Genomic DNA, 27,590 nt, shown 5'->3' with positions numbered 1-27,590 from the left:
CTGTCCCCACAAACCACTGAAAAGACGTTGGCCAAATCCCCCTGTCTCCCACACTTAAGGTATTTGTAAACATCGATAAGATCCCCTCTCAATCTTCTCAAGGCTGAACAGACCCAGGTCTCTCAGCCTTTCCTTTCCTTTTCCAGAGTTTGTGCCTTTTAGCATTGAGCTGTTATCAATTCCGTAGATGATTATTGTGATTATTGTGTTGGACACAACCAAGCATTTCAGACCGATTTATGTGAAAGCGTGGAAGGACTATTTGTTCCAGGCACTCTAAATACCATGGGTAATAAGCTAATGCTGTTAGTTTGAGGGTCAGAAAATGTCTTATGGTGTTTTGCTGCCTATTCAGAAATCTGAAGACTTGTATAATAAGAAGTGCAACATCTCAACACATTGAAGCACAGTAAATCACAAGAAAGAATATAGACCTGTTTGTATCAACTTCTGAAATAAAAGCATTGATAAATAAGCAAATCATTATATACTTACGTGTTTTCATAGTATTCATTTCTCTGAAACTTAGATTTTACTTGGCTGGTTAGGAATATGATAAAGATTTCTGGAAACTGTTTTTAATTAGGTTGTATTAAGTTCAGAATAAAACAGGCTGTTTCATTCCTGGTTTGATTGGAGCAAAATGTTCACATCTGATAAGACTGTTAAAGCTTCAAATAAAGTGGCTTGGAGCATAAGACTTTTAGAACAAATTAATCTTGCTAGTTTTACGGCTTGTTCTATAAACTACAAGTGCAAGGCCAAATTCTGTCCTGGCACAGCTCCACTGACAATTTGACCCACCACCTTCTTTTCTGAAAGTTTTTATTAAAACAAATTAAAGAAAATCCATAAAACTATTTGCCCTGTATGTAACCCACTGTATTTTAAATTAAGACAGATTTGCAAGAGCTTAATTTGTTCAGCTGAACTAGATGCTACCCAGAGACTAGGAATTTGACCTGAGAACTGGTTATTCTGTCTTTCAATACATTGATCTTACAGAAAAAAAAAGTTTTCCAGCTTTTTAAACAGATTCATGTAAAAATTAGTCTTGTGGTGGTACCAGTGGAAGGAGTTGAGCCTACAGCTTAGAAGTGTGGTTCTTATGAATATCACCATGAAAAGTTGCTGGGATGTTTTTTTTTTTCCTGCTCTCAGTGCTGTTTAGCTAAGGAATACTGAAGATGATATGTACTGCAGCAATGACTGTCATTAGTACATTTGTACATAGTAGTGTGTGCTTGTTTTTTACTGGCCTTCAATTTTAGTGTGTAGTGTAGATTCTGTTATACTTTTCAGTATTTAAAATACCAAAAATTAGAGTTGAACATTTGGTAAATACTTTTAACCTTACTAAGACAGCAGGATATAAACTATAAGGCCAACTAAGTCGATACCTTCTGCAACAGAAATCATATTTGTTAACACTTTCAGGACTTTGTGTTTTTCAAGATTCAGGATGGAAAGATTTTCTTCATACTTTTGTCATCTGTTGTTAGTATATCAGTTCTGATGTGTAGAAATGAAGGGCAAAATGATGTCAGAACAGGTTTTTAAGGGGGTATTAACCAAATACTTGTCGTGGCTCTGGTTGATTTTTTTTCCTTCTTTTTTTTTTGGGTTTTCCTTTCTCCTCTAGCTTCGTTGAAGCCTCTACGCGACTGCGCACTGTTTGATTCTTACTCTGAGTCATTGCCGGGCAGCCAACAGACTCGGGACTTCAGCCGGACAGAGGTGAGGAGGTGTGAGCAGGGCAGCTACCTGCAGAGCACAGAGCAATAGGACAGCCTCACGGTTGCTGTGGTATGCATAACAAGAGCTGTGAGTCTTCAAGAGGACTTACAGAGTGTCCAAGTTTAGCGTTAAGCCATGTTACACTCCTCTCAGCCATTCCCTGTGTGTATGGAAAGGGGAGGCAGATTTTTTTCGAAAGAGATACCCACAGAATCCAGCTTGCAGTAGGCATCTATGGACTCCAGCCTGTCTTGATGCTGGAGTCTGTGTGGGAAAATAAAGCTTCACCATTGGTGTCCTGCTGGGCAGCATTTGGCCCTCCTGTGCAAGGATCCAGCAGTGTGGAGCAGAGCCCATGATGGAGGGGGACTGTTCTGGCACAAGGGCAGTGCTTAGGGGAGATTTCTCATGAGTCTGAGTGGGTAAGAAATATTACATTTCAGGTGCAGACCTTGTCCTGGGTTTCCTGACCACCTAGCTTTTGAGTCTTTCTTCGATTTCCAGAGCTCCATTTACAGAGCATGCAGATGCTCTGTAAAGCAGATGAATGCACGTGCATGCAGATGAAAACTGTCTTGGCTTATCCTGTTTCTTTCCACCTTGCTTCTATGGGGACCGAAACTCTCCCCAGTTTTATGCAATGTGGACATGCATAGCTCAGGTCTAGGTGGTTCAGTTCCAGTTTTAATGTCCAGCCTTCCAATAGTCTAAGGAACAAGCATCTAAGGGTCTAGATAGTAACTGTAAGGAGCTGGAAAGAGTGTTCTGAGGGGTAGGAAGGGGGAAGGATTCTTAGGGATCCATTGTAAACAACATCATAATGGATGTCAGCCTTGTAATAAAAGACTACTGCAAGCAAAACTAAGTTAACAAGAAGAGTTTATTCTTGAGGTTAAAAAAAAATGAGGCTTTAAAGATTCTATATGTTGAGCTAACCATGGCCACTGAGTTGTGCTTGGATATTGCAGCTGTGAATATACGCGCCGAGGGATTTAAGGGTTTAGCATTTAAGGCAGTGAATCAAGTGGCAGGCTGACTGCAAGAACAGGCTTTCAGCTCAGAATTGTGAAGGCTCTGAAAATTGCTGTGGATTGCTGTTGCGATTGAATAGAAGGTCCTTCTGATGCTGCTGCCAAGTTAAAAAGTTGTGGCATGTCATGCCAGCTCAGCAAGGCATTTCTGCAGTTATTTCATCCCCGTGTCTGGTTCTGGGATGTCACCGGGTCAGAACCCAGATCCTCTGTCAACAAACTCAACTCGGCTGATAGCACCTCCAGGCAGGCTCTCCTGAACTGCACTTCTAACGCATCTGACTGTTATGTATGCTTGGTAATATTGCAGTCAGTGCTTTTAATATCCACCCTGTCTTCTGAAACTGTTAAAATACGCCTGGGTCTCCCCAGTGCACTTGCTGGGTATTGCTTTTATCCAGCTGCTCGACCAAAGCACAGCAGTTGTATTGGGTTTTGTAAGCAGTGCTGTTATCCTGGTATTCTGTGGCCTAGGGCATCCTCATTCCAGTTAGGATGCTGGCTTCATAAATGATCACCCAGGTACGCAAAGTAATCTTTTGTTAGTGCAGAGTTGTGAGGAAGTTTGTTCTTCAGTAGTGCAACCCTTGGGACTGTGAGATTACAGCGTTCATGTGTGTATTTCAGAAAGTTCAGAAGTCCTGCTTTCAGAGTCATCTTCTGTTTCTTAGTTATAAGATGTCATTTCAGTAACCTAACCAGTACAATTCCATAATCTTATTAAATGTCCGTTTTTTAGGCTCTGTTTGTTTGTGGTCCTTAAATGTAAGCGCAGAGTAAGGATAAATCTAAAAGAACATCACCTAAGCAGTTAAATTGTGTCTTTTTTTTGCTTTTTAGATTTTTCTGCTGCAGTGGAGATAATAACAGCAGGCACATCATAGTAAGAATTAAATAGCTTCAGAGTCTATATAGCACAAAATATTAAAAATAAAATAAAAAAAAAGTAATGAATCCTCCATTTTGCATTTAATTTTTCATTTGATTTCCAAAATTTAAGGCTTTCAAACCTCCTGTGCCATATCTCTGCTGTATCCTTCTGAAGGCGTTCTGTCCATAAATGCCAATAACTTGCAGATTACTGTGCTGCATTTACAGTCAGATAATGTTCTTGGGGGGAACAGCTGGGTGTTCTGCTACTCCATTTCTGTTCTGCAAAATCAATTTTTTTATGGGTAGCTTGAAAATAAAGAAACTGTAACGTGATTGCCTGTTGGCTGAGAATGGATAGTGTTACCTGAGTAAATCATGATTATTTGCCTGTCTTTGCTCTGTTTCTTTACTGTCTGGGACCTAGAGGTGTTGAGCAAAGCTCTCAGTTTGTTGCAGGGCCTTGCTATTTTGGTCCTTTGTTATCCAAAATTAGTGGAGCACAAAATCTCATCTGAAACCTGAGTTGAGAATGATTTTGATTTAATTTCTGTTGCTGTTGTTCAGCTGATGTTTCTATAATCAGAATAAATGCCCTGAAAGAGTTTCACTTGGAAGGTCAGCGATTCACCTCCCATTCATCTCACTCTGTGGGAAGCGCAGTAATTCACTGTTGCAATTTAATTTGTAGCTTGGCTATTTGAGGAAATGCAGTTTAGATACCTGATCACTCCATTAGAAATACTGTATTATCGATGCAATCGGTTATGCATTATCTCTGTGCCTTTGTGTCTTTCCATGTCTCATCAATTCAGACTGTTTAATTTAATTTCAGAAGACCATTTTTACTGTGACTGCTGAACTACAGTACTACAGTACAGTGGAGACAATTCCTGAATGTCTATAAAGAAATTAATGGCAGGAGACAAGTCACCAAATAGTAGGCTTTGTTAAACTTAAAAAGCACACAAATTCTGGTAATGGTATGCTCAAGAATGACAAGAGTGACTGCTTTTTGTTAACTAGAGTTTTGTCTTTTCGTTTTTTTTTCTCAAGTTTTTGTCTCCCACTCTGATTCTGGTCTCTTTTTTTTTTTTTGGCTCCTTTCCACAAGCCTTCTCACTGCCAAACGCTTAAAGATAAGACACAAGATTTCTCACTATATGCATAAAATGACTGTCTGGGGTTGCTCTAAACTCTCTCAGTAATGACATACTCACAGTTCATTTAAATTTGTGAGTCATTCCATCGATTCAGGCATGCAGTGAATTAGGTCTTTAGTCTTGACACTCTTTTCTTAACAACTGATGAAACCAAGACAGAAAATAGCGTCACGTCTCATCCACTCCCATGCTATAGCAGCACCAAGAGTTGCTATTTATTGTGCGCTTGAAACATAAATCCTTAACGTCAAAAGATGAGTGTGAATCATAATAGGATCCGGCAATTCTGAGACATTCAAATCTGGATTGCTTCTGTGCCTCTTCCTCCCAAAATTTTTTCTTTTTTTTGTTTGATCAGCTTGAAGTAGTCTGTAAAGGGCCACCTGGTCCAGAATCCTTGGTTCTTTCAGATGTGGCAAGCTCTGTAGCTAAACCAATTGGTGACCTTTTTGTTTTCCTTCCTTGTAGCATTGATTGTAATATATAGTGTCATGGCTAACTAGGGATGTTAAGTGTTTTGCTCAAACATTTTCATGATCCAAAAGCTATGGTTTGGATATGTTCCTTCCTCAAAAGCATTAGGGAATCCCACGGGCAACTTTATAAAACAAATTTCATTGCCCTTTACTCTGGACTTGGCCCTGACCTGAGGTTTTTTGAAAATGTCTGCAAGTTCTATGTTTCTGAATTCTTTTTTTCCAGTGGGTCTTAAAAAAAAAACAAAAAACAAAAAAACAAAAAAAAAAGCAATCAGCACTGTTTAACATTTAGAGAAGCTTGAGGTTTCTGCTGTTTGATTTATTGTTGTTTTGGCCACAGAATTGTTCTTATAGATAATGGTAGTAGAATTTGTTCCTCTTTCCTTCTTGGTAAGCTGTGCAGCAGAGGTTACAAGAACCACAAATGCTTATAGTGTAAGTTGCTGCTGTAATAAAGAACAGTTAGGAATAAGGCTGGTGTGAAGTTCCCCATTTTCCCATCGGAGACCTGAATGGGACTAGTAATGAATGCTGACATGCTGATGAAATTTTTTTCCCCATTTCTGTGAATGCATGCAGAAAGAAGAGAGTAGTCCAGGTCAGCTACCTCAGCCTGCAGACTTTAGATGCAGAACTACTGACAGTGCAGTACAGCTTGAGGTTTCGCTGAAGAGAGTTTTCTCATGGACACTAACTTGCGTGAAGAGGCTGGAAAGGCTTCTTCAACCTAGTACAGGTGTTAGACCCAGAGAAAAAAAGAAAACACAGAATGTCGTTGCTCTGTTTTGGGAAGTCTCTCTTTGCATGTAGTCCTTAGCTCTTTGTGATTCGTTGTTGAATTGCTTCTTTAACTAATTTCAGGAGTGAAACTGGTGTACCTTTAAAAGCAGAGAGGTATAGCTGTCTTTTTAAAGCTCTTCTGTGCTTCTTTATCATATAAAGCAAGTCTTGGTACAAGAGAGAATATCTTTATTTGTGTTGGTCTGTGTTCTTAGCTATTTGACTATGGAAATGCCTGGGTCTGCTATGTCAATCACTGTAATAACCGATCTTCTGTCTTTAGAAGACAGCAGCTGAAGAGGTGCCTGATAACTCTGCCCTGTTACAAGATACAAAGAAAGATGACAAACAAGGTATTCAAATGAAACATTTTTTTTTTCCTTTTTTTTTTTTCTTTTTAGCTTAAATTTTGTGTGATAATTAGTAATTCGATATTTCAGCTGATAGAAGAAATGGTATGTTTAATTTCTAAGCTAGCTGTATATTGCTGTAGGTTTAAAGAGACAACTATTGACAGCAGCTCAGCTGAAGAAAAATATATGGATGGGTTTGCTTCAAAATTAGTTTTATCACATGTGGATGATATTAAGTACACATTCTAAAATAGGCTTAGTCCGAAAGCAAATAATATTTTTACTTCATATTTCAACAGAGTTTTAATTGTCATTATCAGGAGTTTTGTAAGAATAAAAGCTAGATTGTGCCAAATTTTGGATTTCCCTTTTTTCATCAAATAGCAGCATTTCAGAATTAGTTTTTATTCCATTAAAAAAAAAAAAAGGAACCACCACCGACCCCATATTTTCTTGCAAAACAAAGGTTTTAGACAAACAGGACTGAAAATACTTGATTCATTCATGCCACTTGAAATATGGGAACAGCAAGCCACGTGAAATTGAAGTGATCTTTTCGTTTTTGCACTCAGCAGCTACTAGGGCTTCCAGAATTAGCACTGGATCATAGCATGGTCATTGCCTTTTATATTCTCTTTTCATTGACCTTTCAAGTTCTCACTTGTTGTCCCTCTCCCTCAGCCGTGGGACTAAAACAGTTGTGGGTATTTTCTTGTCTGATTCTCAGAACTGAATTATACATTCATAAGATAATAATAATAATTAAAAAAGGGGGTTAGGGTAGATCTTGACCTTCCATTTGTCCCCACAGTAAGGAGTTGTGAGACCAGGTAGTCCACATTCCTTCCAGTTACAGGTGTGACCAGGTTTGGCAGATTCCCAGTATCTCTGGGTCAAAGAAAGGTTGTCAGAGTTTGTAAGACGTTTGGGTAAGTCAGCATATTCCACAAAAATTGTGTTTTGTTGATAAGGTGTGTTTTGTTGTAAATCATGAAGCATGAGAGCAGGACTTGAACCATGAAGGTTATTGCTTTCAAATGCTGAGGGAAGATTCACTTTTTACCTGAGGAATTTGTTTTCTTCCCTGTTTAGGCAAAGAACTTGTGCTTTGTTCTAGATAGGTGACACGTTAAATCAGATGGGAAGCTGCTTTGGTGCATGCAGTCCTTCACGGCTGAGGATCTGCTGTATTTGTGACAGAGATTCCTGCCTTTTCAGCCAAAGAACAAATGCTCTCATTCTACTACTTATTGCTATTCTGGCAAATGAAGAGCAGATTGCTGTCCTGGCTGGGAAGAAGTTCCCAGACATCAAGAATCTGTAGTTCAGGACTGTAGAAGCAAATTTCCCTGCATTTTCAAAACGATACAAGTAAATTAGCTCGACTCTGTGAGCTAATATTGTTAAGTGGGGGAGATAGTGCAAACAGAACAGGATCCAAGAACCAGACTTTTCCCACGTATATTTTATTTGATGAAGGCAGATGGAGATGAGAGATTTCATTCCGAGTGGTCATTTATAATACAGCGTATTACACTGCATTAAAATATGCTACAAGGACGTCTTAAGAAAGTAATTAATAAAGCATGCGTAGACATGGATGGAACGGGAGTAAGTGCAAAGCATTGTGATCTCCTAAATTTTAGCCTTGGCTCTATCAGTGCCATTTGACATCCCCTGGAGCAAGGTGGCGAGGCTTCAACTACCAAAAGCTGTTGTCTCTGTTGTGCCCTGGGTTTCGAGGTTTGTAGGTTCAGAGAGATGCATCCCAGCTCGGCCAGGTGATGCTGGCTGCCGTCTGTGCAGGACTGCTGCATTGCTGAAACACAGGTCTCTCCTTTTGTGCATTCAAACCCCAAGTTCTCAAAGTAGGGATTATTTGGCTATTTGGGCATAGGCCTTTCTGTTCTTGACTTTTGTGCTACTAAGAGTAGTTGCTGCTTTTGGGTGTTTGGTGTTTTGAAGGTATTTTGCTACCATTGGTATCTTTTCATGTACGTTTGGCTTGATTAGACATTCCAACTGATACTGTTTTAGATGTTGCTTTCTCAGAGCTATGTCTACAGATACTACCTGCACATATTTAAAGAAATTTTCATTTTGTTTGTTTTAATAAGCTCTTAAAGTAAGCACCGCTGTCAAGACAATACCAAAGGATTTTCAGCACTTGACTGTGAAAACAGGTAAGAAGAAAACCATTCACTTGTTACTGCCATTAGAATTTCAATCAAATGTTTCTGTATCACAGTGAACCTAAATTAATGTATTTTGATATAATTTTTTGAGATCCTTTTTCTCTTGTAATATTATACTACTGAAATTAGCTTTTACCTCATAATGACTACAGTTTGCACAAGTAATCTTAGTACTTCAGGATGCCAAAAGGTTCTCTTGCTTTCTTTCTCTTGTTCTTACTGTATGAGTGTTCTTCACATCTGGGAAATATTTATGACGTAGCATTTTGAAAGGACTGTGGTTTTTGCTTTTCTATACTACAAATGAAATGCAATAGCATATTCTTGATAAAAAGGTCTTCTCCAGTATTAAACAAGAATGTCATGTTTTGGTGACTGTTCTGAAGTGGCTTGTTACTTTTGAAAAGAAATGAGCTTCTGCGTTTTCCTATAGGAGTTTTGGAAACAGATCTTGTGGCACATAAAGCATTGACACATCCTTTTGATTCAAGGGTGTTTCTCTTGTGAAACCACCAATGTTTTTTCTTTCTTCAACTCCAACATACCATCCGTGTTCTTGTCATACTGGAAAAATGTATTTCTGGAATGTCGTATGTGAAAATTACTTGGCTGTTCCAGAAACTCTCCATGCATTCAGTTTAGTTCATCAGGTCTCCTTGTTCCTCCTCTCTGTTAACCTCTTCCCTAAAGTGGTAAGAGCATTGGCAAGGTCCCAGGGAAGCTAAACTTTGGACCTGCTTTCCTTTCCTTTTGCATAAATGTTTTTACTCGTGAAGATATCCTTGATTAAGAAAACTGACCCCAAATGTCTGTCACAGCAGTTTTGCCTTATAGCTCGATTTATTCATGGCTGCTCAACAGCTGCATGCCTCATTTCCCAACCTTTTTTTTTTTTTTTTTCCTGGCTTCTTCCCAAACACTTGGCAGCTACCAGATGTCCTATCTTCAGCTCCTATTCTTGAACAATTGCTGCTTCTCCTACAGCCAGCAAGCCACACACAGAGCACCCCCTCTAAAGGGGAAAGGGGGGCCAGTGACACTTTCAGTTCTGTTCTCCCGCATCTCTGCCCACCACCTTTTGCCCAGGAGCACCCCAAGCAGTTTTATTTTCACTTCAGCATTTCCATCTTTGGTGTGCTTAGGGAAAAAAAAAAATATATTGTCACCTGCACATCACCTTTGCCACTATTGTTTTTTTTTGCCCTGTGTCCTTTATTTCCTTGTAAGGGAGCTGTTCTGTGTGCCAACTGTATTCTTTCATCAATGCTGCTGTGTTTGCATACCAAGGGAAGCAGTGGCAGATTTCCACCCCATTGCCCTGACTCCTGTTGCTTTGGGAGTTTCACCTGTGTGGTCCTGCACATGAAGGATCTGATCAAGCACATTCTGAGGTTGCACAGTAAGACTGATGTTAGAAGTCAAAATATTTATCTATCCAGTGTGCTAGATAAAGCACAATTGAGTGCTTATTTCAGAATCAGTCATCATTCCGAAATGTCATCATAATTATTACACTTCAGGATGCAGATTCAGTTGGGATGAAGCAAGAGAAAATTTACATCCTTCGTTTAGGCTATTTATGTAAATTCAGGAAAGATGATACTGCCGCGGTTCATTAAGGAAAAGTTTTCTTTGCCATCAGACTAGAAATTTGAAGTCAGTAAAACCTTCACATGCTCAACATCTCTGCAAATCTATTTTATTTAGGCTCCTAAGTGTAAGATCATTGTTGACCTTAGACTTTTAAGGAATTAAGAGCCAAATTTGTGAACATTTAAATTTTGTATTTCTGCATAGGCCACTAATAAGAGATAAAAAGTGAGTCACTACGTGTGATTTAAACTGGGGAATTCTTTTTTTTTTCTTTTCTTTTCCTTATCAGTGTAGCATACTTGCACCTTTTAAAGCACAATTTTCCACTCAAGTTTCCATCCTGTAAAGCAGGGAGGCACCAGTTATGCACACTGGAACAGGCTCCCCAGGGAAGTGGTCACTGCACCGAGCCTGACTGAATTTAAGAAGAGATTGGACTGTGCACTTAGTCACATGGTCTGAACTTTTGGGTAGACCTGTGCGGTGTCAAGAGTTGGACTTGATGATCCTTAAGGGTCCCTTCCAACTCAGGATATTCTATGATTCTATGATTCTATAGTCCACTAGGCTCCAGCCAGAAGTCACGGAGTCAGCATGCTTGGGAATGTTACAGTGAGCATGTACTGGGAGAGGGGCTGGGAGCAGTTAAACGCCTAAACTGGCAACCTTCACACTCTCCTCTGGCGTGTGAGAATAAATAAGTTCATCATCATGTGTGATTTTAATTGGTCCAGACGGGGCTGTTCAATTCATCAGACTTTGCCAGGAATAATACAAACTTCTAAATACTAACTGTACTCAATTTACTCAACAGCTTTATTTTTTTATTAGTCTTATGTAACATAAGCATCTCTATTCATAGCCATAGAAATAGGGAAAACTTGTGAACTGGCTAAATATTTTTGTATCATCTTGAATGCTTATGTTGTGCGTATGCGTAAAACTGCAGCTCGCACATGAACCGTGGACAGAGTGCACCGAAATGTCTGCACACTATACAGAAATGCTGCCACAATTCTTGTTTGCATGCCCTAATAATGAACTACCTGTTTTATAATAGCATTATATTTCATTTTATGAAAGGTTCACACTAAGGCTAGGTCTGGGTATTGTGTAAGTGTAGCCTCAAATTTCCTGATTTTCAAAAGCTTATAAGAAAATCCTTGGCAGTAATATTATATTGCCATAATTTTTTATTAGTAGTCATATCAGGTCTCTCTCTTCCTTTTGTGTTTTCCTGTTTACCTCAACAAGATGTCCTCAGAGAGTTCTCATTCAGTTCAAAGAGTTCAATTTTACCTGTAGCTTTTTAGAAGAAAGGTTTTCTAAAAGAAGTATGAACAGAATTACTCTCTCCCTAAAAGAAGAAAAACTTGATGGTTCTTAAGCATGGCTTAGCTTGGAGAGAATTTATACTTCCTGTTTCTAAATGACATTTATTTAATAATTGTGCATGTAATTTAATAATCAGCAATTCAACATCGGAAAAATTGGGTCATATGGCTTGGCTGTAGGGAAGCAGTTTCTAAAGTTGTGCTCTCTGGGAGTCTGATGCAGAGAGGGGGATTATCACCACTGCATATTTTAAAAGTAATTCCCTCTCTCTTCTTTACTAAGAGTTTGTTCCACTGAAGGCTGGAATGACTGTGGGCCAGTTTGCTGGTGACAATAATCTACTAGAACTTGATTTATGAATGTGTTGTGGGTTTTTTGTTTTGTTTTTGTTTTTGTTTTTTTTTGTATCAGTGTGGCACTGCATGACCCTGAAAGCATATTTCCTTTATGAAGAAATAGTGTGTGGCTCTGCACGTGTCATATGCTATTTCTTGCCTTCTGTATGCCTCAAGCCTCTTGTGTAGGGTCTGTGCAGTGACACAGTGCCAGCCATTGAAAGGTCAGTGTTTGCCAGCTGCTACCACAGGTAGCTCCTGCCCTGTTTGGGGGAGTCTGCTGTATTCTCAGGGAGTGCTGTACAGTGACTTCGTGCGTTGGGATCGCTTATGCTGCTGCAGTACCTCGAGGGTATTTCAGTGGGCTGAATTTGGAAGCAATCACAGAGATATATTTTGTCAAGATTATTTGATGTCAGCAAGGAGAGTAACAGTTCTCTGGGGACAGCGACAGGACCCGAGGGCACGGCATGGAGCTGGGACAGGGGAGGGTCAGGCTGGGGGTTAGGGAAAGGGTCTGCACCCAGAGGGTGTTGGGGCAGTGGGACAGGCTGCCCAGGGCAGTGGTCACAGCACTGAGCCTGCTGGAGTTCAAGAGGCATTTGGACAATGCTGTCAGACACAGGGTCTGATTTTTTTGGTGGTCCTTTGGGGACCCAGGAATTGGACTCGATGATCCTTGTGGGTCCCTTCCAACTCAGGGTGTTCTATGGTTCTATGAACAGTGTAAAGCAAGGAACAGCTTCGAGGAATAACCCACAGAAGGTGATTCAGTGCTGTTGTTTTTCTATCACGTAAAACCTGGTGGGGGTGGCAGGATATTCAGGATTAACCCAAGTAAAATAGATATTTACATTGATAATTATTTATTTATGTATTTATTTATTTTACCAACACTGAGCCTGTAAAACTTTCCTCTTTAAAATATCATTCCTCCCCAATGTCAAAGTAACCTCAACCTGATGTGTTAAAAAATTTTATGGGTGGCACAAACATGGACTTTTACGTCCTTCCTAAATTCTTCAACTAATTAGTATAAACCTTTGTGCTTCAGGATGCAGGACAACAAATAGATGTCTGGACCAGGAGAAAGGTGTTTTCTACGGACAGCTTATGCTATTTCTGTGTTGCTTGCCAGCACTTCTTTGTCACAACAGCATCAGACTTATTGCTTTCCCTGCTTTGTGTTAACCAAAGTAGACGGTGAGGTTTTGACTATGTTTGAGCTTTTGAATTCTTAGGGCATTTACACACTACAGAAAGAAAGGGGAAGGAGAAGTGAAAACAAATCCTCATTGCTCATGTGGGGTGAGCAAGCTCTCACATCCACATTTGCCACACTCCCAGTTTTAATAAACACCGATCCCACAGCTCTTATTTGGCATGATTTGTTTTAGCAGGTGATACTTTCTTTTCTCTTTCAGCTCCTCAGGAACCTAATGCACTTAAAGCCAGACCCAGATCCAGGTACCACTTTCATTTCAGTTTCGGGATAAGACGTACATTCCTCTGATGTTATACGCGATAACCAGTGTTGCGATGTTTTACTGGTGCCGTGCTGGAAGTACTACTCAGACCTGAGAGATTTACCAGGCGGGATCTGTAAACTCTGGACTCCCCAGGAGCACTGCCTAGCACCCTGTGGTCTTGGATCACAAGGCACTGGCATTTTTGCCCACCTGCCCATCCCGGCTGCCTCCTCGGGGTGGTGTTGCTGTGGAAATCGGGGCAGTGGCTGCGTATGGAGGGAGATGCCTCACGCTCCCGCTGCAGCAGCAGCAGCTCAGCTCTCAGGTGTGGGTGAGTGCATCCTTTCGTTGGTGGGGGTGTGCGTGACTGGGGCTGGTTGGTTGTGGTGGAGGAGGCTTATGGACTCACGGCTGCAGTTTGAGGGAAATGGCACCTGCTGAATTTGGGTATTTTAAAGAAGAGGGAGACCTGTGCAAAGAAATACTGTGTATAAAAGTATTATATTATGTATAAAGTATATATTATGTATTGTTTTTGTCTCTTCTGTTGTACAGCCCTATCATTCATTCACCTTAAAGCTTTTTTTTTTTTTTTGAGCTGGTCAGGGGAGCTTAATTTCTTTTTCTTAGGCTATAAGAGTATAGCAAGAGCTCTCTCCTAAGCTTGTCAAGGGCTGCTAATAAGAGAGGATGAGCAATCCACATAATGAATGAAGGTGGAAATCCTCTGTGCTTAGGACCCACATCCAGAAAGACTGAACTGCCTTCTGTCATTTTTCTGCTCCTAGCCAAAGCTTTTTTTGTTGTCACGCTGTTTTAAATTCTCTTGATGATTACTGAATCGTGAAGTGCAAATATGCAAAATATACATAAAAATATTTTATGTAAGACACACACAAAGGCATTTAAACAAAAAAATGCATAAAATAGCAAGCATTGTTTAAACATTTGAAAAAGTCACTTGAATGTGACTACTGTGTCACACATGACTGTCTCACATGTGACTATATCTCACCGTGTCAATGCAGAAGTTGGGGCTAAAGTTCCTTAGGCACATCCTTGCACCCAGACCTTCAGCCTGGCACAGCCTGGAGGGCTCTACAGCCTCAGGGCTGTCTGTCTTCATGCATGCCTCACCACCAGAGGCTACGATTCGAGTCTCTTAGAGCTCCCAGCTCAGGAGGCTGGCTCTCTAGTGTGAGCTGTGCAGACTCTTAGCTGCTGACTCTGAGGTGCCCAGGTCTGCCTGTTGTAAGCAGCGATTCACTGTCATAGGGCTATGTGTTGGCACTGCTGCAGCAGGAATATTTTTACCTAGTAGCTGCTGTCTTATTCTTTCTTTAAAAAAAAATAAAAAAATCTCAAGCTGTTAGGTTGTACAATTGTAAGGCAAGTAAAATATATACCACATATTATGGAAAATAAAAGTATAAGAAAGTAAAAAACAGGCAAACAAAACCAACAAAAAACATTCCCATTTATTTCAGAGGGGTTGGATTAGGTCTTAAATGATATGGCCATGGAATTCAAAGCTCTACCAAGACCGAAAAATTCAGCATCAGCAGAGGTTTTTGTGTCACATGTAAATTTTGAAGCAATTGCAGCTTTCACTCCTGTATTTATTAAAGTTTACATCAGAAATACAGGATCAGCATTGCCAAACGTCTGTCCCGCTAAATAGCTGTGTTCTAACAACAGCCTGCTTGGCAAGAAAAGATCCGTTTCCCATTAGTGGGAGTTATTTCTGTTCTCCTCGAATGTGTTTTTGGTCTTGCCTGTCATGCATAATGTATTACAGTAAGTATAACATCTCACGTTGTCAATGCTCATTTTGAACAAAGCTCTCGGTCGTGCAGAAAAAAATGGTAACTGCAACCACTGAAAAATATTGGACACTATTCAGCAAAATCAGAGTTCTTAGCAAATGCACTGTGCTGGGATTAGCATGATATGGACTTACCTGGAGCGGCCTAGAAAGGTGTACTGAGATACGTACTTGAACAGTATGGGTTGCTTTGGATTCACTCATTTTTCTGGATTTTTTGGAATTTGGTGACAGTTTGCTCTGAAAAAATTTACTCTGGTAGTTAGAATATCACAGTTTGCAAAATATGTACTTGCAAGAGGCAAGTTGAAGCTATACCTCTATAAACACTACTCTCACAGTTGTGAAAGGCAGGCAAAAGAAGCTGTAAAGAAAATTATTTTTTACCTGCATTTATTCAAAATAGTTGCTGCAATTATCATAGTGGCAGTTAAAGATACACGAGAAGAGCCTGAAACTGTGGTATAAAAAAGCCTTAAAAAATATTAGCAGTCAGTGTGACCCATCCATTTACCAAGATGCATGGTTCCCTCTGTTGCCAAATAAATCTGCCTTGTTATAAGGGGAACTTAAGTCAGTAGGGCGAGGGATTTCCACCATGAACTTGAGTTCTGGTCAGTGTGTTTTTAGATACTGTTCACTGTAGTTGTGTAAGATGAATTTCTGAAATAAAATATTTTCTGCTTTTAAATCTTTTCCTCCTTAGGTCTTATTCTAGCACATCAATAGAAGATGCCATGAAAAAGGGAGAAGAGCCCCCCACTCCACCTCCAAGGCCACAGAAATCACATTCCAGAGCTTCCTCTTTGGACCTGAACAAAATATTTCAACAAAACACACAAGGTAAAGTTTGCTTTCTTTCCTTCTTTTGAGACCATTTAGGTTAGTTGAGTATTTGGCAAATTGATCTGTTTGCACGAATGCTTGACAATATGTGCATATGCTTGTCTGTGCTATAGACAGTAATATACTGTGGAACAGAAGAAGTTGCACTTTACTGCATTACATCACCAGTGAGGGGAAAAATCGCTCTGTTGCCATAATTAAGGTGATTATAATGTTTTCTGGCACGATAACAGGAAGCCTAACATATGGTAGTCTGTCATCACTGACTGTTTATAACTAGTCTTGCTGTTTAAACAGTTCTCATCAGTAACTACAATACATTTGATTTTTATTACTATTTATTTTTTTGTAGTTCAGAAGCAGGAAGAAAACCCTGAATGTTTAAACTGGGAGAAAGTGTAATTTGTCGTGCGCAAACGTTTTCGATGTTAAAGTCTTCCATATGCATGGGGGCAATCAGAAACCATTCTTTGACTAAAAAGAAAGGGAAATTTCTTTTGACATGGGTACATGTTGAGGGGAGAGAAAGACAGAGAATACTGGCTGGAGGGAAATGAAGGAAAACCATTCTCCAGTGCTTTAGTGTTGGAGCCTTGCTTTTGTGTTGCACAGCGAGCGGTGGAAAGAGGAGCTGTTTGTTCAGGAGAGCAGGCACCCAGCGTTGCTGTGCTCTGCCAGTGTCCTTGAACCAGGCCAGAGGTTTATGCAGCACACACCAATCATCTGATTCAAGGACTAGGTTAAACATGGTCATGTTTATGCTTCAGAGGAACGCCAAGGTCTGACTGTGTCAAGGAATGTTTTAACTGGGTTCTCTTATGTGGTTGTTGGAGTTGAAAGGAAAGAGTTTCACCTCTTGCTATATAAGACATTCTTTTGTGCAAACACCAGGCAGAATTCAAGAGTCCTGTTGTATGTGCTGAACCCTGAAACTCACTAGGAATAAACAAATTTTGTTTTTTCCTTACACAGAGAAGCAATTCTCAATCTTTGACTGTGGTTCCTGTGCAGGGATCTATTGCCCCCAATTTTGATTTTGTTAACATCAAAAAGAAAACAAATGGAGCCAAGTACACATTTCCTAAGGCAGCAAATATTCTCAGAATCCAGATAAAAAGCATAGCTGGAAAGAAATAAACTTGGATTTAAGTTTCTCTTGGAACACGAATGAAAGGAGAATGTAAATTTTCTAAGAAATCAATCTGTGAATGAAAAGTAACATCTTGCTTTGAAATGGATCTTCTTGAAAGTCACCATTACCTTTGATGTAAAGTGAATTCTTCTGGGCAACTTAACAAACTGAAAGTGTTATAAAACATGAGTGACAGAGAAAGGATAAATTATCGATACATTTTGTAGGACTTCATCACTGGAAATGGGACAAGTAATAGGGGATAGGCAATTGCTCATTTGGGAACCAGGAAAAAAGAAAAGAAAGTACTTTCGATACCCTAAAACTATTCATCATACTCAGTTCAAAATTATAGATATTTATAGCTGGAATGAGAATTGGCTCTAGGTTGACAAAACCTGAAATATTGTGTGCTACCAAATTGCAGAAATGTGAAAAGTCTTCCAGAAGTTCAGCTTCCTTCTTTGCCTGCAGGGTCTTGGCCTACAATTTTCTGCGCTCTTGAATGTGCCTTGGTGGCAATACTAAATGTTTGGGGTGGCCTTGTTTCAGTCTCTTCTAATGGAGCTCTTCTATTTTGTATCAAAAATGTGAATACTCATTGTGGAAGAATGAGGAGAAATTTGTTGCCTTAGAGGATTTAAGGAAGAATTTCTTAAACAATTTGTAGCCTTCCACTAATAAGGGTTCCAGTAAAAGTCTGCATCATCAGAAAGAGGAGGAATTAATCAAGCCATCCCAGCACCCCCAGGTACTGTGGTGCATTTACCTTGCCTTATTTTGTTTCGTTAAAAATGTCTGCATTGGAAATGCTATTTTAAGGTCTTTATTCTATGAAGAAACGTGAGCATGCTCTTTTCCATCATTAAGTCCCGAACGTTTGTTATTCTGTAACATCCTATTGATAATAAGACTTTATACAGTTGCTTTATTTTCTTCTACTTATCTTATTTTCACCACCTCCCTTTTTTTCATTCTTTCTCTGTTAGACTTGGTTTTCATGAGAAGTTCCAGTCTTATTTTGTGTATTCAGATACCTTTGTCATCTAAAGACAGTTCTTCCTCATGGAGTGGTCATTGTTTAATAGCCAAATGCTCTAATGAGGTGCAATTTCTAAAAACAGAGTTTGCAAGGCAGCAGAGAAATTGAGAGCTGTCACCTTAAACCAAAGAGCCCTGGAAAAGCAAGTGAGTGTACACGCTCGTGTCAAGTAAATTGCTGACACTTGTATAATAACGAGCTGTATTCTTATTTCTGCTGACAGTATAAAGGATGAATTTAGAATAGTTTCCATCTGCAATCAGAAGATACAATTATATAGATCATGTGGTGGCAATGTACTATTTAGGTTTCTTGGTGATTGGGATAATATATCCTGGCATAAATATCGAACCTGATGAGTGTCTATCAGCAAGCTAGTTAATTACCTTCTGTCCTAATGTACTCTTGACTGATTTTTTGGTTTATGTTTTCTATCTGCTTTCCTTCCTTCCTAGGTTTTAAAAAACAGTCTCATTGTTAAAGTTGAGCCACAGAAATTAGCAGCTGGAACGGCCATCCCTTCTAGCACCTCTAGCACCACTGTGTTGCCTAGTGTCAGTACAGACGGTACAATTGGCCATTTTAACAGCTTTCAGGGTACATCCTATGGATTAGAATAATTCAGTTCTGGTACATTGGATTTTGTCCTATTAATTTTTGTTCAGAAATGATCACAATTGTGTGAGTTTGGTGAATACTGGCAAGAGTGTGCAGTAGTATTAAGTTCTGCTTTCAGTTCCTCATTGGTCATGTTGATCTATGGGTATGATGTCTTTAATTGTAAAGCCATCAGCGGTTTGGAGTGTTTTTGGGTGTATTTCATTTTTAAAGGGCAGAAGAAAAGTCTCTTCTCTTCAGGTAAATTCAGCCAATGACTGTGGCAGATCCCTCTTCTGTTTTGTTTGTGTTTTGCTTCATTTACTGCATGTGCTATATCATGCTTACCACCCATATTACGATAACCTAAAAAATAACTAACTTTTCAAATTTCCCATAATTACTGAACTGCTCTAGACAGGCATTTGAGTAGTATACACAAGAGTATTGTTGTTCTATCTATCTGTGTGTGTGTGTGTGGATGTCAGTGTGCAAAAAAGAAAAAGTGTACGTGTGTGTATATATATATAATGTATAAATATATATATATATATATATATATATATATAAAAAAACACACCTTCTAGTTGTGTTCATCAAGGCCACAATTCAAGGTGACGTTGTAATTCTGGAAGACAGTGTATGTGTGGCAAGCTATAGGAGTGTATTTTATCATTTACTGTGCTGGTTTTTCTCAGTTGTGACCTAAAGGATAATTCCTCAGGTGATCTGGCATAGTTGAGAAAACATGTATGGTAGAATGACCTTATTTTACATTAAAGAAACCTCAGGAAGTTCAGCATTAGGGTTATTAAGTACTGGCATCAGTGAAGCATCATGCCTATTGCCAATTGCTTTTTTTCCCCCAAACTGTCCTGGGATACCCCTGGTTTTTGCTTAGCTTTGAAGGGTGATGCATGTTTTCTCAAGCATTGCACAAAGAAGTTGCCTCAGTGAAAGTTTCATTGTCTTGAGGAAGAGGATTTCTAAAACCCCACTAGTCCCTGAAGAGTTTTTCCCACAGTATCCATGAACAAGGCTGTTACTGAATTTAACTAGGGCAAAATCACTGCATACCAGCCTATCGTGTGAGTGCATGATAATTTCTGTTAAGACTCATTAAAAGAGGGAAATTTTCTATTTTTTTAATCACGTAGTCTCTGTGTTAGCATCTGACAAAAATTCAGCACAGCTAGATTCTCGGTGTATTTCTTCTTGTTGAATGTATAATCTCTGGCGTTTGTCCTATGTACACATGAAGAAAATACTTGGCTGGGTTTTATGCATTCCTGGAAAGACAACAGCAGGTTTTAAGTACAAAAAAAAATGTCAGTTTAAATACGTGCGTGACCTGGTTTACATCTTCATTTCTCCTCTAGCCTGCTGTCTAGCCAGATACAAGCCGAGAGCTCCTAGCGTGAGCACTGAGAGCCTGTGGCCGGAAAAGCTTTTCTGCACTGTTCACAGAGGTGATTGCAGAATTAGCTCCTCTGGGGGCTCCTTGGGCCCCCCGCTGCCTGTCCCACTGATGAGGTGAGGGATCAGGCACTGGGGGAGCCAGCATTGCTGCAGCACGGTGCCTGCGGGGTCTGCCACACAGCCACGCTTCACCCTCTCCAGCAGCAGAAAGCCAGGGTCTGCCTCAGGGTAAGAGGGGCTGGGGCAAGTCCCAGCTTTACGATTAAAACCAAAAAATGTACCCACTGTCTTCAGGCATTTTGCTCAATTAAATTTTCTGCCCATGAAAACTACTAAAGAATTTAATTCTGGGTGGTGACAGCAGTCTGGGGCTTGTTAGGTTGACACTGATGCCTCTGAAATAAAATTAAATATATCAAAGAGTAGAAGACATTTTATTTCCCACTTAGTTCCATTACTGAATTTCGTAACTTCTTTTAATTAACAGGATCTGTAGAACAAAAGAAATGTGTTTGGAAAAGAGGATTTGCTTTGATGAAACAACATAGCTGTCATAGGCAGCGTAGTTTCATGTTGATGTGGAAGCAGGCTGAACGTCTCTCTGTAATTCTTCAAAACAGCCCTGTAACTATTTACGAATGAATTCTAGACTGAATTTTTTCAGTGCTCGTCTGCTTATGAACCTCATCTCCTGCGGAGGCTGCCCTGCAGTGAGGAACACGTGCAGCACAGGCACCGTTTCATACGCGGGCGTGTAAGCAAACACTTGGTGTAACTTGGGTTTGATCCATGGGGGATGTGGGTTTCAGCCTGTAACATAGGGCTAATACATTTACTTCTTTCTCTCTTTCACCGTGTGAGGTGTTAAGTACCACATGTACTCAGTAAAGAGGGAAAACTCTAGTGTATGAAAAAAAAGTCCTTTTTTGGATACCTTTGAGGAGCAAGGGTCCTCTCTTTGATGCTTCCATTACTTCATTGAGCGCTTCTTATTTCGTTCAACCAGCACAACCTTTCCTTGAGTGTATGGCTTTAGGTGTGTGTTTGTTTGCCAAGTGTGGAGATTTCTGAGGAGCAGGAATCTGTTGAGATGTTTTTCAGATTTGCCCAACCACAGACAACTTTTGTTTATTTCTGTATGGTTTTAATCCAGGTATCAAATAAAATAGTTCTGTAATTGTGTAGGAGAGAGGATGTGGAGAACTAAAATGCTGCTGCACTATTATACGCATTTTTATGGAAACTGATCCAAATACTTACCCAAATACTGTTTTCAGCTGTTTGCAACTACATCGTATTTGTAGCTCAGGGAGCAAATGCAGGTGACTCTATTTGGGGCACATAGAACTGTGTACTAAAACACCTGCCAAAGTTAACATAGGTACGGTTATTGCATTATCTTTTGTAATATTTATGCTTATTGGTATTTTCTAGGAAATATCTGTATCTATTAAGGTTAGCTATCTGCAAGTCTTAGGTACCAAAGACAAGCTTTTAAGGAATTATGGAGTCATGTTGTTTGTGTTACCATAAATAACAATTTCCCAATTAACTTTTTGGTCCAAAGTTGAAGTGACAAGGGGAATCCAGAATAATAATGCCCTTTTTAATGCTGAATTTAAATCACAGTGAATTTAATTAAGTAATTACTTGTCATGAGTCCTTCCTCTCATCATGCTTGTATTGCTCTCTATTTAGTAAAATCCAACTACTTTCTTGGGTAATAAATAGGGCAGGATTTTATTCATGCTGCAGTACTGTGCTGTCTTTCATAGTACTGTCCTGTGTTTGTTAATCGGTCCAAAAGATTAAATTAGGAAGGTGACAATTCTGGACGACCTTTATTTTAGCAGAGCAATAATGCCTACGATCATCAGCATAATGTTGCCTTTTGCTGAATATTGTTTGCACAGTGTACAAGAGTTCTGATGTCAGCTTTATAGAGTTAAGAGTGCAGAATCCAGTTAACATTTTCAATTGTAAGGGTTGTAACAATTAAAATGAAAAAAAAATGCCTGTTACGCTTAAACCAAAGCACAGAAAAGCCAAAACTGAGCTGATACTCATAATACTTTTTCTCAGCCACTGACCCACTGCAAAGAAAATATGTGAAAATGCTTTCTTAACATAAATTTTGCCTTTTTTTTTTTTTTAAGCAGAGAATAGCTTTTTCATTCTGTCACTGAAACTGCTGTTTCCTTGCAGTCCTGTTCCCTTTAAGAATATATGTGTTACTGAACTGAGCATATTGTGAATAAAATATGAAAGTTGTCCTCTGATTTGCATGGAAGAGTTTTATGCCTTTCAGCCTTTTAGATTTTTTTTTGTGAAGTATATATGTGTTTACAGCTATGTAGCTAATTTCTTTGTCCAGATGGACAAGGACATAATCAAGATTGAACGGGCTGAAGAAAATAGGACGTAAATGGATGAATGGTTAAACGTTATTCCTATCGTTTATCGTTATTAAACGATAGGAATCTGATGGGGTAACTTATTTCAGCATCTCTAGGTATTTAAATTTCTACATTTATCTCTAAGGGCTTAGTCCAGAGAGCACTTGTGTGCAAAATGGGGTAAATCTTGCTGGCCTTTCAAGTCTAACTGTTTCTTGACAATTTGTGTAAATTGAACTTCTTCTACGTGACATTTTCCATTTTGCTACTTGTAGCACTTGCATTTCTAGGATTGAGGAATGGTTTGTGCTGTTTTCATTGTGTTGCAGGTTATCAAAAATGTGAAATATTTTTATGGAACTCTAATCCCCGAAACTCTTTTCTAGTGAAAGTTGTTAAAGTTGAAAAGTTCTTGACTGCTCTACCAGCCCCAGTGACCTTGGCTGACCTATTTTCATGGTTCTGTTTGGCACGCTATATCCCATGGAAAAAAAAAAAAAAAGTTGGTCCATCCTAGAAGAGCTCAAGGTCTATTTGCAGGAAAGGATCTCTTGTTTCTCATGTGGAAAAGGGGGGCAAGTTGCCTCCCATGTGAGGAAGACTGCAGATGCAAATACTGCCAAAAGTCTGGGGGATGGGTATGGTGGGAGGCAGCCCGTTGCTTTTCCTGGCTCCCACGTGCCAGGGTTGATCTCTGCTAGACATGGTCACAGGCAGCAAGTGCAGGTGATGACTCTCTTGGAGCATCCAGAAGTCCCACTGGAAACCCTCGGGGTGAGAGAACTGTCAGTGTGGATCTGTCGGAGCTTGGTGGAGGGACTCTGCCTCCCTGTGGGTGGAGAATGAAGCTAAACGTGATGGGAGAGAGCAAAATCACGAATAGCTCTTTTTCACAGAGCAGGGGAGAGGGAGATGCAGTCTCCAGACAAAAACATACGGAAAATAAAAGGGTAGAGAAAAGAGTAACCAGAAAATGAAATGGTTTAGGGAAGATGAGGGACTGGAAGTAAAAAATACAGAGGCTGTGGATATATGACAAAACAGAAGACGGGACGGATGTTGGAAAAAACAAACCTGCTTTACAGTGAAAACATGCTAAATTACATAGATTGGGCATTAAAGAAACAAGGCATCACAAAAACAAATGCAAAAATAAAAAACCTTTAATGGTGTCTTTCTTGTTTGATGTGAAAGTGGCTCATGAAACCTGCAAGCACACCAGTGTCCTACATGAAGTCGCACACCTGAGAGTTCATAGTACAGAAACAACAGTGCTTCATGGCTGGCTCTCTCTCTTTGTAATCACCTGGAAAGCACTTAGAAAGTTTTGCATGCAGTTGGGGTAGAAGTGATGTTCAGCGTGTTTAGCACATGAAACAGCTGTAGCAGGAGTGTGTCTGTGACAGTACGTGTGTGCATCGCTGGCTGTGGAAAACAAAGCTTTGTTGCTGAACTGTTTCCCCAAACTAACTGAGAAGAGAGGTTTTGTCAGTCAAGCTCCAATTCTGGCATTGGCAATGCTTTCTGTGATCTTTCTACAAACCTGATAACAAAATTACTATTAGTAATCTTTTTTTTTTTTTTTTTTTAATTGCTGTTACACTCTGCAGATACATTAGTGAGAATTATTAAAACAGATCCCTGGACTATTTTGCATCACCTTACTAGGACCCTTCACTAAATTTGCATGCCTGGCTACGGCTCTAAGATTTTTTTTTTTCCTGTTGCAGCTTTCTTAAGGCATATTAGTGGGAATTGATAAATCAGATCTCTTGGAGTTATTTCACAATCACTGTGCTAAAGTATAGGAATGTAAATAAACGAAGGGTTGCGGAGAAGGATCCAAGTAGTCAAATTTCAGCGAACAAGAGGAAAGTTTATAAGACAGGTAAACAGGAATTGGATTTCAAGCATAGACATGGAACTTTCTTCTGTGACCTGCCTTTGGCAACAGAAGAGGAAAAAGTATCCCAAACAAACTAGCCTCAGAGTGGAAGGCCAAAATAGCCAGCTTCCCAAACTACCTAAGGCACTGAAGCAACTGGTGAGAACCCGTTCTTTTTCAGAGTAATTCATTCTTTTGGCATATCTTTTTGGGAGTGTTTCTGTATTGCAGATTATGCTTCACAAAATTAATTGGTCGCTCTTCTGTTAAGCCTGGTTTGGGAACTCAGCACTCTGAAGCAGCGCAAACTGGCTGCATCGTGGGTTCACATCAATCTCCCCCCCTCGATCCAGCGATGGTAGTCAGATTGTGGGCTGATCAGTAGCATCCACTTGAAAACTGTAATTGGTCTTTTTCCACTCCCATAGGTAACAAAAGCGCTGAGGATTTGTCTCCCCCACCAGGGAGGCTGGAGGCAGAGTGGCGTTGCCGGGTAGGATGGCATGGCCTGTTCTCAGATTGTGGAATTACATCCTGATGTTTGCTTGAAAATGTTTATCTAGCTTCAGATTGGAAAACCTGCTTTTTTTATCTAGTGTGGTGTCCTGCTAGTGCTATTAGACCTTCGCAATTGCCAAAATAGGGCAGGAAAATGGTCCTGGCAGCTTGCCCTGCTGATAGTCCACCATCAAGTGTAAACACACTGAGTAAAGAGCCATGGTTATTGTCCTGAAAGCCTTATCGCTGCCCTTGTGGGAGTAGCTAGGGCGTGAAAATGCTATCATTTTCAGTAATATGTGCGAGGCAGACACTGGGTGTACTTAAATCTATTTTACTGGTACCTGAACAGTCCTTCTTCCACTGTGCTATCTGTAAGACTGCGTTTACGTTGCTCACTCTGGCGTGAATACCACCAAGCTGCACAGTAACGAGGCGACCGGTGCAAGAACTGGGACTGTGAATGCCCATCCTTCAGCGAGGAAAACCTCTGGGTATCCCTCGCTCCCTACACCTCTGAGTGGTGTGCTCACCCAGCACAATTCCCTGCTTTTCTGTCATTGCTCATTCTGTTTGATGCAAGGAGGCGTTTCAGAAACCTGGGGAAACAGGGCTTGTGCATCTCGCTTGCAGCTTCCAGGCCTTTTGGATCCCATCACTGCTGGTGGAATTGGCACGGGGAGCACAGCTGCTGTGGGGGCCCTGCTGCTTTCAGAGCAGCTGAAAGGAAGGATTACCACGTTTTCCTGGTGTAAGTTGTAGGGCAATACATAAGGACAGCAACAAACCAAGCGTGGATAACTGTATGAAGGGAAATTACCCCATCTTACCCTGTGGTCCTTTTGTGTGTGCCCACATCCCCCCAGTTCTCTCTGCTTTTGTGCAACGTGTGAAGAAGTCTTCAAAGAGCGATGGTGTGCAGCTTACCCAAGCTCTGGGGCATGCACCTCAAAATGTGACATCTGGCTGTTTGCTGCTCAATCCCACATCACTTTGCTTTCATTTTGGGAACAGACCTCCCCCTGTATTTATTTTTGCTTTCAAAGCTATTGTGGTACCACCACTAACAGCAAGAACCAGTCTGTGTGGGACGGTCTCCCAGGAGGGGAGGCATTATAAAGTAGCCTAATAGTACAAGTCACCTGCTGGTACACATAAAAATGTATGAGTGTCTCTGAATATTGCCCCTTTTTTCGAGTAGTGATACCAGAGAAGGCTGAAGCCTGTATCATCTGTCAGTTATTCTTTTTTTTTCATTGCCCTGTGGGGAAAAAGTGACTTTTTTTTTTCTTTATAAGTTGCTATTAGTCCCCAAAAGTCAACCAACTTGGTCTTGTCTAGCAATTGTGCTCACATAAGCATGATTTCCTTCTAACAACAGGCCAAAGATGTTCTGCAACAGCAGGAATTTTATGAATATTTCATGAGTAGCTTAAGTTAGAATTTGCAGGATTAAAAAGAGGAAACTGGGTCAAATCTCGTGGTGTAAGCATCAAACTTCTCTAATGCTAAATTAATGTATGTCCTATTTTGAAAGCTGAAGAAGATTTTTTTTTTTTAATTTTGACCATCTTACAGGAAAACAAGATTTTTCCCTCTGGAATTTTGTTGGGAGCAAATCCCAGGAGTCTTGGAGCTTCATAGCGTGGGGCTTTGCAACCACATCAGGATGTGCTTTTCCAGCTAAACCAGCATCTTTCTGCATAAAGAATTCCCTGCTGCTTTTCTAGGTGTACCAGTGAGTTGGAAGAGCTGGGGAGCAGGACAATAGGTGCTGTATCTCTAGAGCAGTGCTGACATTTGGGCCATTTCTCGATGGACACAGCTCCTGTAGTACTGCTTTTGAGGGCCTGCTGAAGCATAAGCCAGCAAATATGAAAAGATGGGCTCTGGTGGGGGCTGCGTACGTGCGCCAGGGCCAGAGCAGCAGCTGGGGTCGGTGCCTGGGGCTTTGCCTTTCAGATCCTCACGCTCGTGGCTGCAGCACACTCCATGGCATCATGCTCAGACTCAGCAGGAGGTCTGCATGGCTCATGCTCCTGGCCACAGCCACGACACTGGAGCTGTTGGGCAAGCACAGATGATCTCGCAGCGACAGCCACTGGTGGTGGCAGGAAGGTGAGGTGCCCCCAGATATTTCCAGCGAGCATTGCAGCGAGGCTCTCCCAAGGCTTCCCAAAGATAAACGTATCTCACTGAGTACACATACTTGTCTACTATTAAAGCATGCAGCTGAGTGACCTATGGAGCACTTGTGTTTGAGTTAGATTGTGTTTTCAAGTGTTGTTATTAGCTGTAATTGCCAAAGCCAGTGCTCAGACAAATGAAATAACACTCTGAAATTTGTAGAAGGGAAGCCTTCATAGTCCACTGTTCAACTCTGAAGACCAGTTGCATGGAAAAGATGGAGAGTGTTGTGGAGAGGACACCATGCTAGTATTGCAGTGACCTTATAAATGGAGCTAATTAACACAGGGGAGAGGATTGCAATCACTCAAATATATTTTTTTTTTCAGATTTCTCTTATGCCTGTAGGTATGTTAATGGCTCCCTTAACCTAGGCTGGGTTTTAATTGTCTGCTCTTTGGCATTGTCTGCAGTGATACTAGG

At 40.4% G+C, this 27,590-nt stretch overlaps 1 protein-coding gene across 5 annotated transcripts in view; it reads left to right on the top strand.

Moving 5' to 3' along the window:
* The window catches only part of REPS2 (RALBP1 associated Eps domain containing 2), a 117,501-nt gene that overhangs the window by 44,820 nt on the left and 45,091 nt on the right, over nt 1-27,590 (top strand). For 4 of the 5 annotated variants that reach the window (XR_005262566.2, XR_011805230.1, XM_038172939.2 and 1 more), the window contains exons 9-13: nt 1,643-1,737; nt 6,344-6,413; nt 8,531-8,596; nt 13,296-13,338; nt 15,872-16,008. Coding sequence is in view for 3 of the 5 variants with exons in the window: in XM_038172939.2 (XP_038028867.1) it covers nt 1,643-1,737; nt 6,344-6,413; nt 8,531-8,596; nt 13,296-13,338; nt 15,872-16,008 (411 nt within the window). In the remaining 2 variants the exon portion in view is untranslated. The remainder of the gene's footprint in view (nt 1-1,642; nt 1,738-6,343; nt 6,414-8,530; nt 8,597-13,295; nt 13,339-15,871; nt 16,009-27,590) is intronic. The other variant, XM_038172938.2, reaches the window with a different exon arrangement.

This window comes from Anas platyrhynchos, chromosome 1, assembly GCF_047663525.1.
Source record: "Anas platyrhynchos isolate ZD024472 breed Pekin duck chromosome 1, IASCAAS_PekinDuck_T2T, whole genome shotgun sequence".
NCBI classification, from domain to species: Eukaryota; Metazoa; Chordata; class Aves; order Anseriformes; family Anatidae; genus Anas; species Anas platyrhynchos.
The sequence above is the reverse complement of the archived record's forward strand: the minus strand, read 5'-3'. Positions and strand labels throughout refer to the sequence as shown.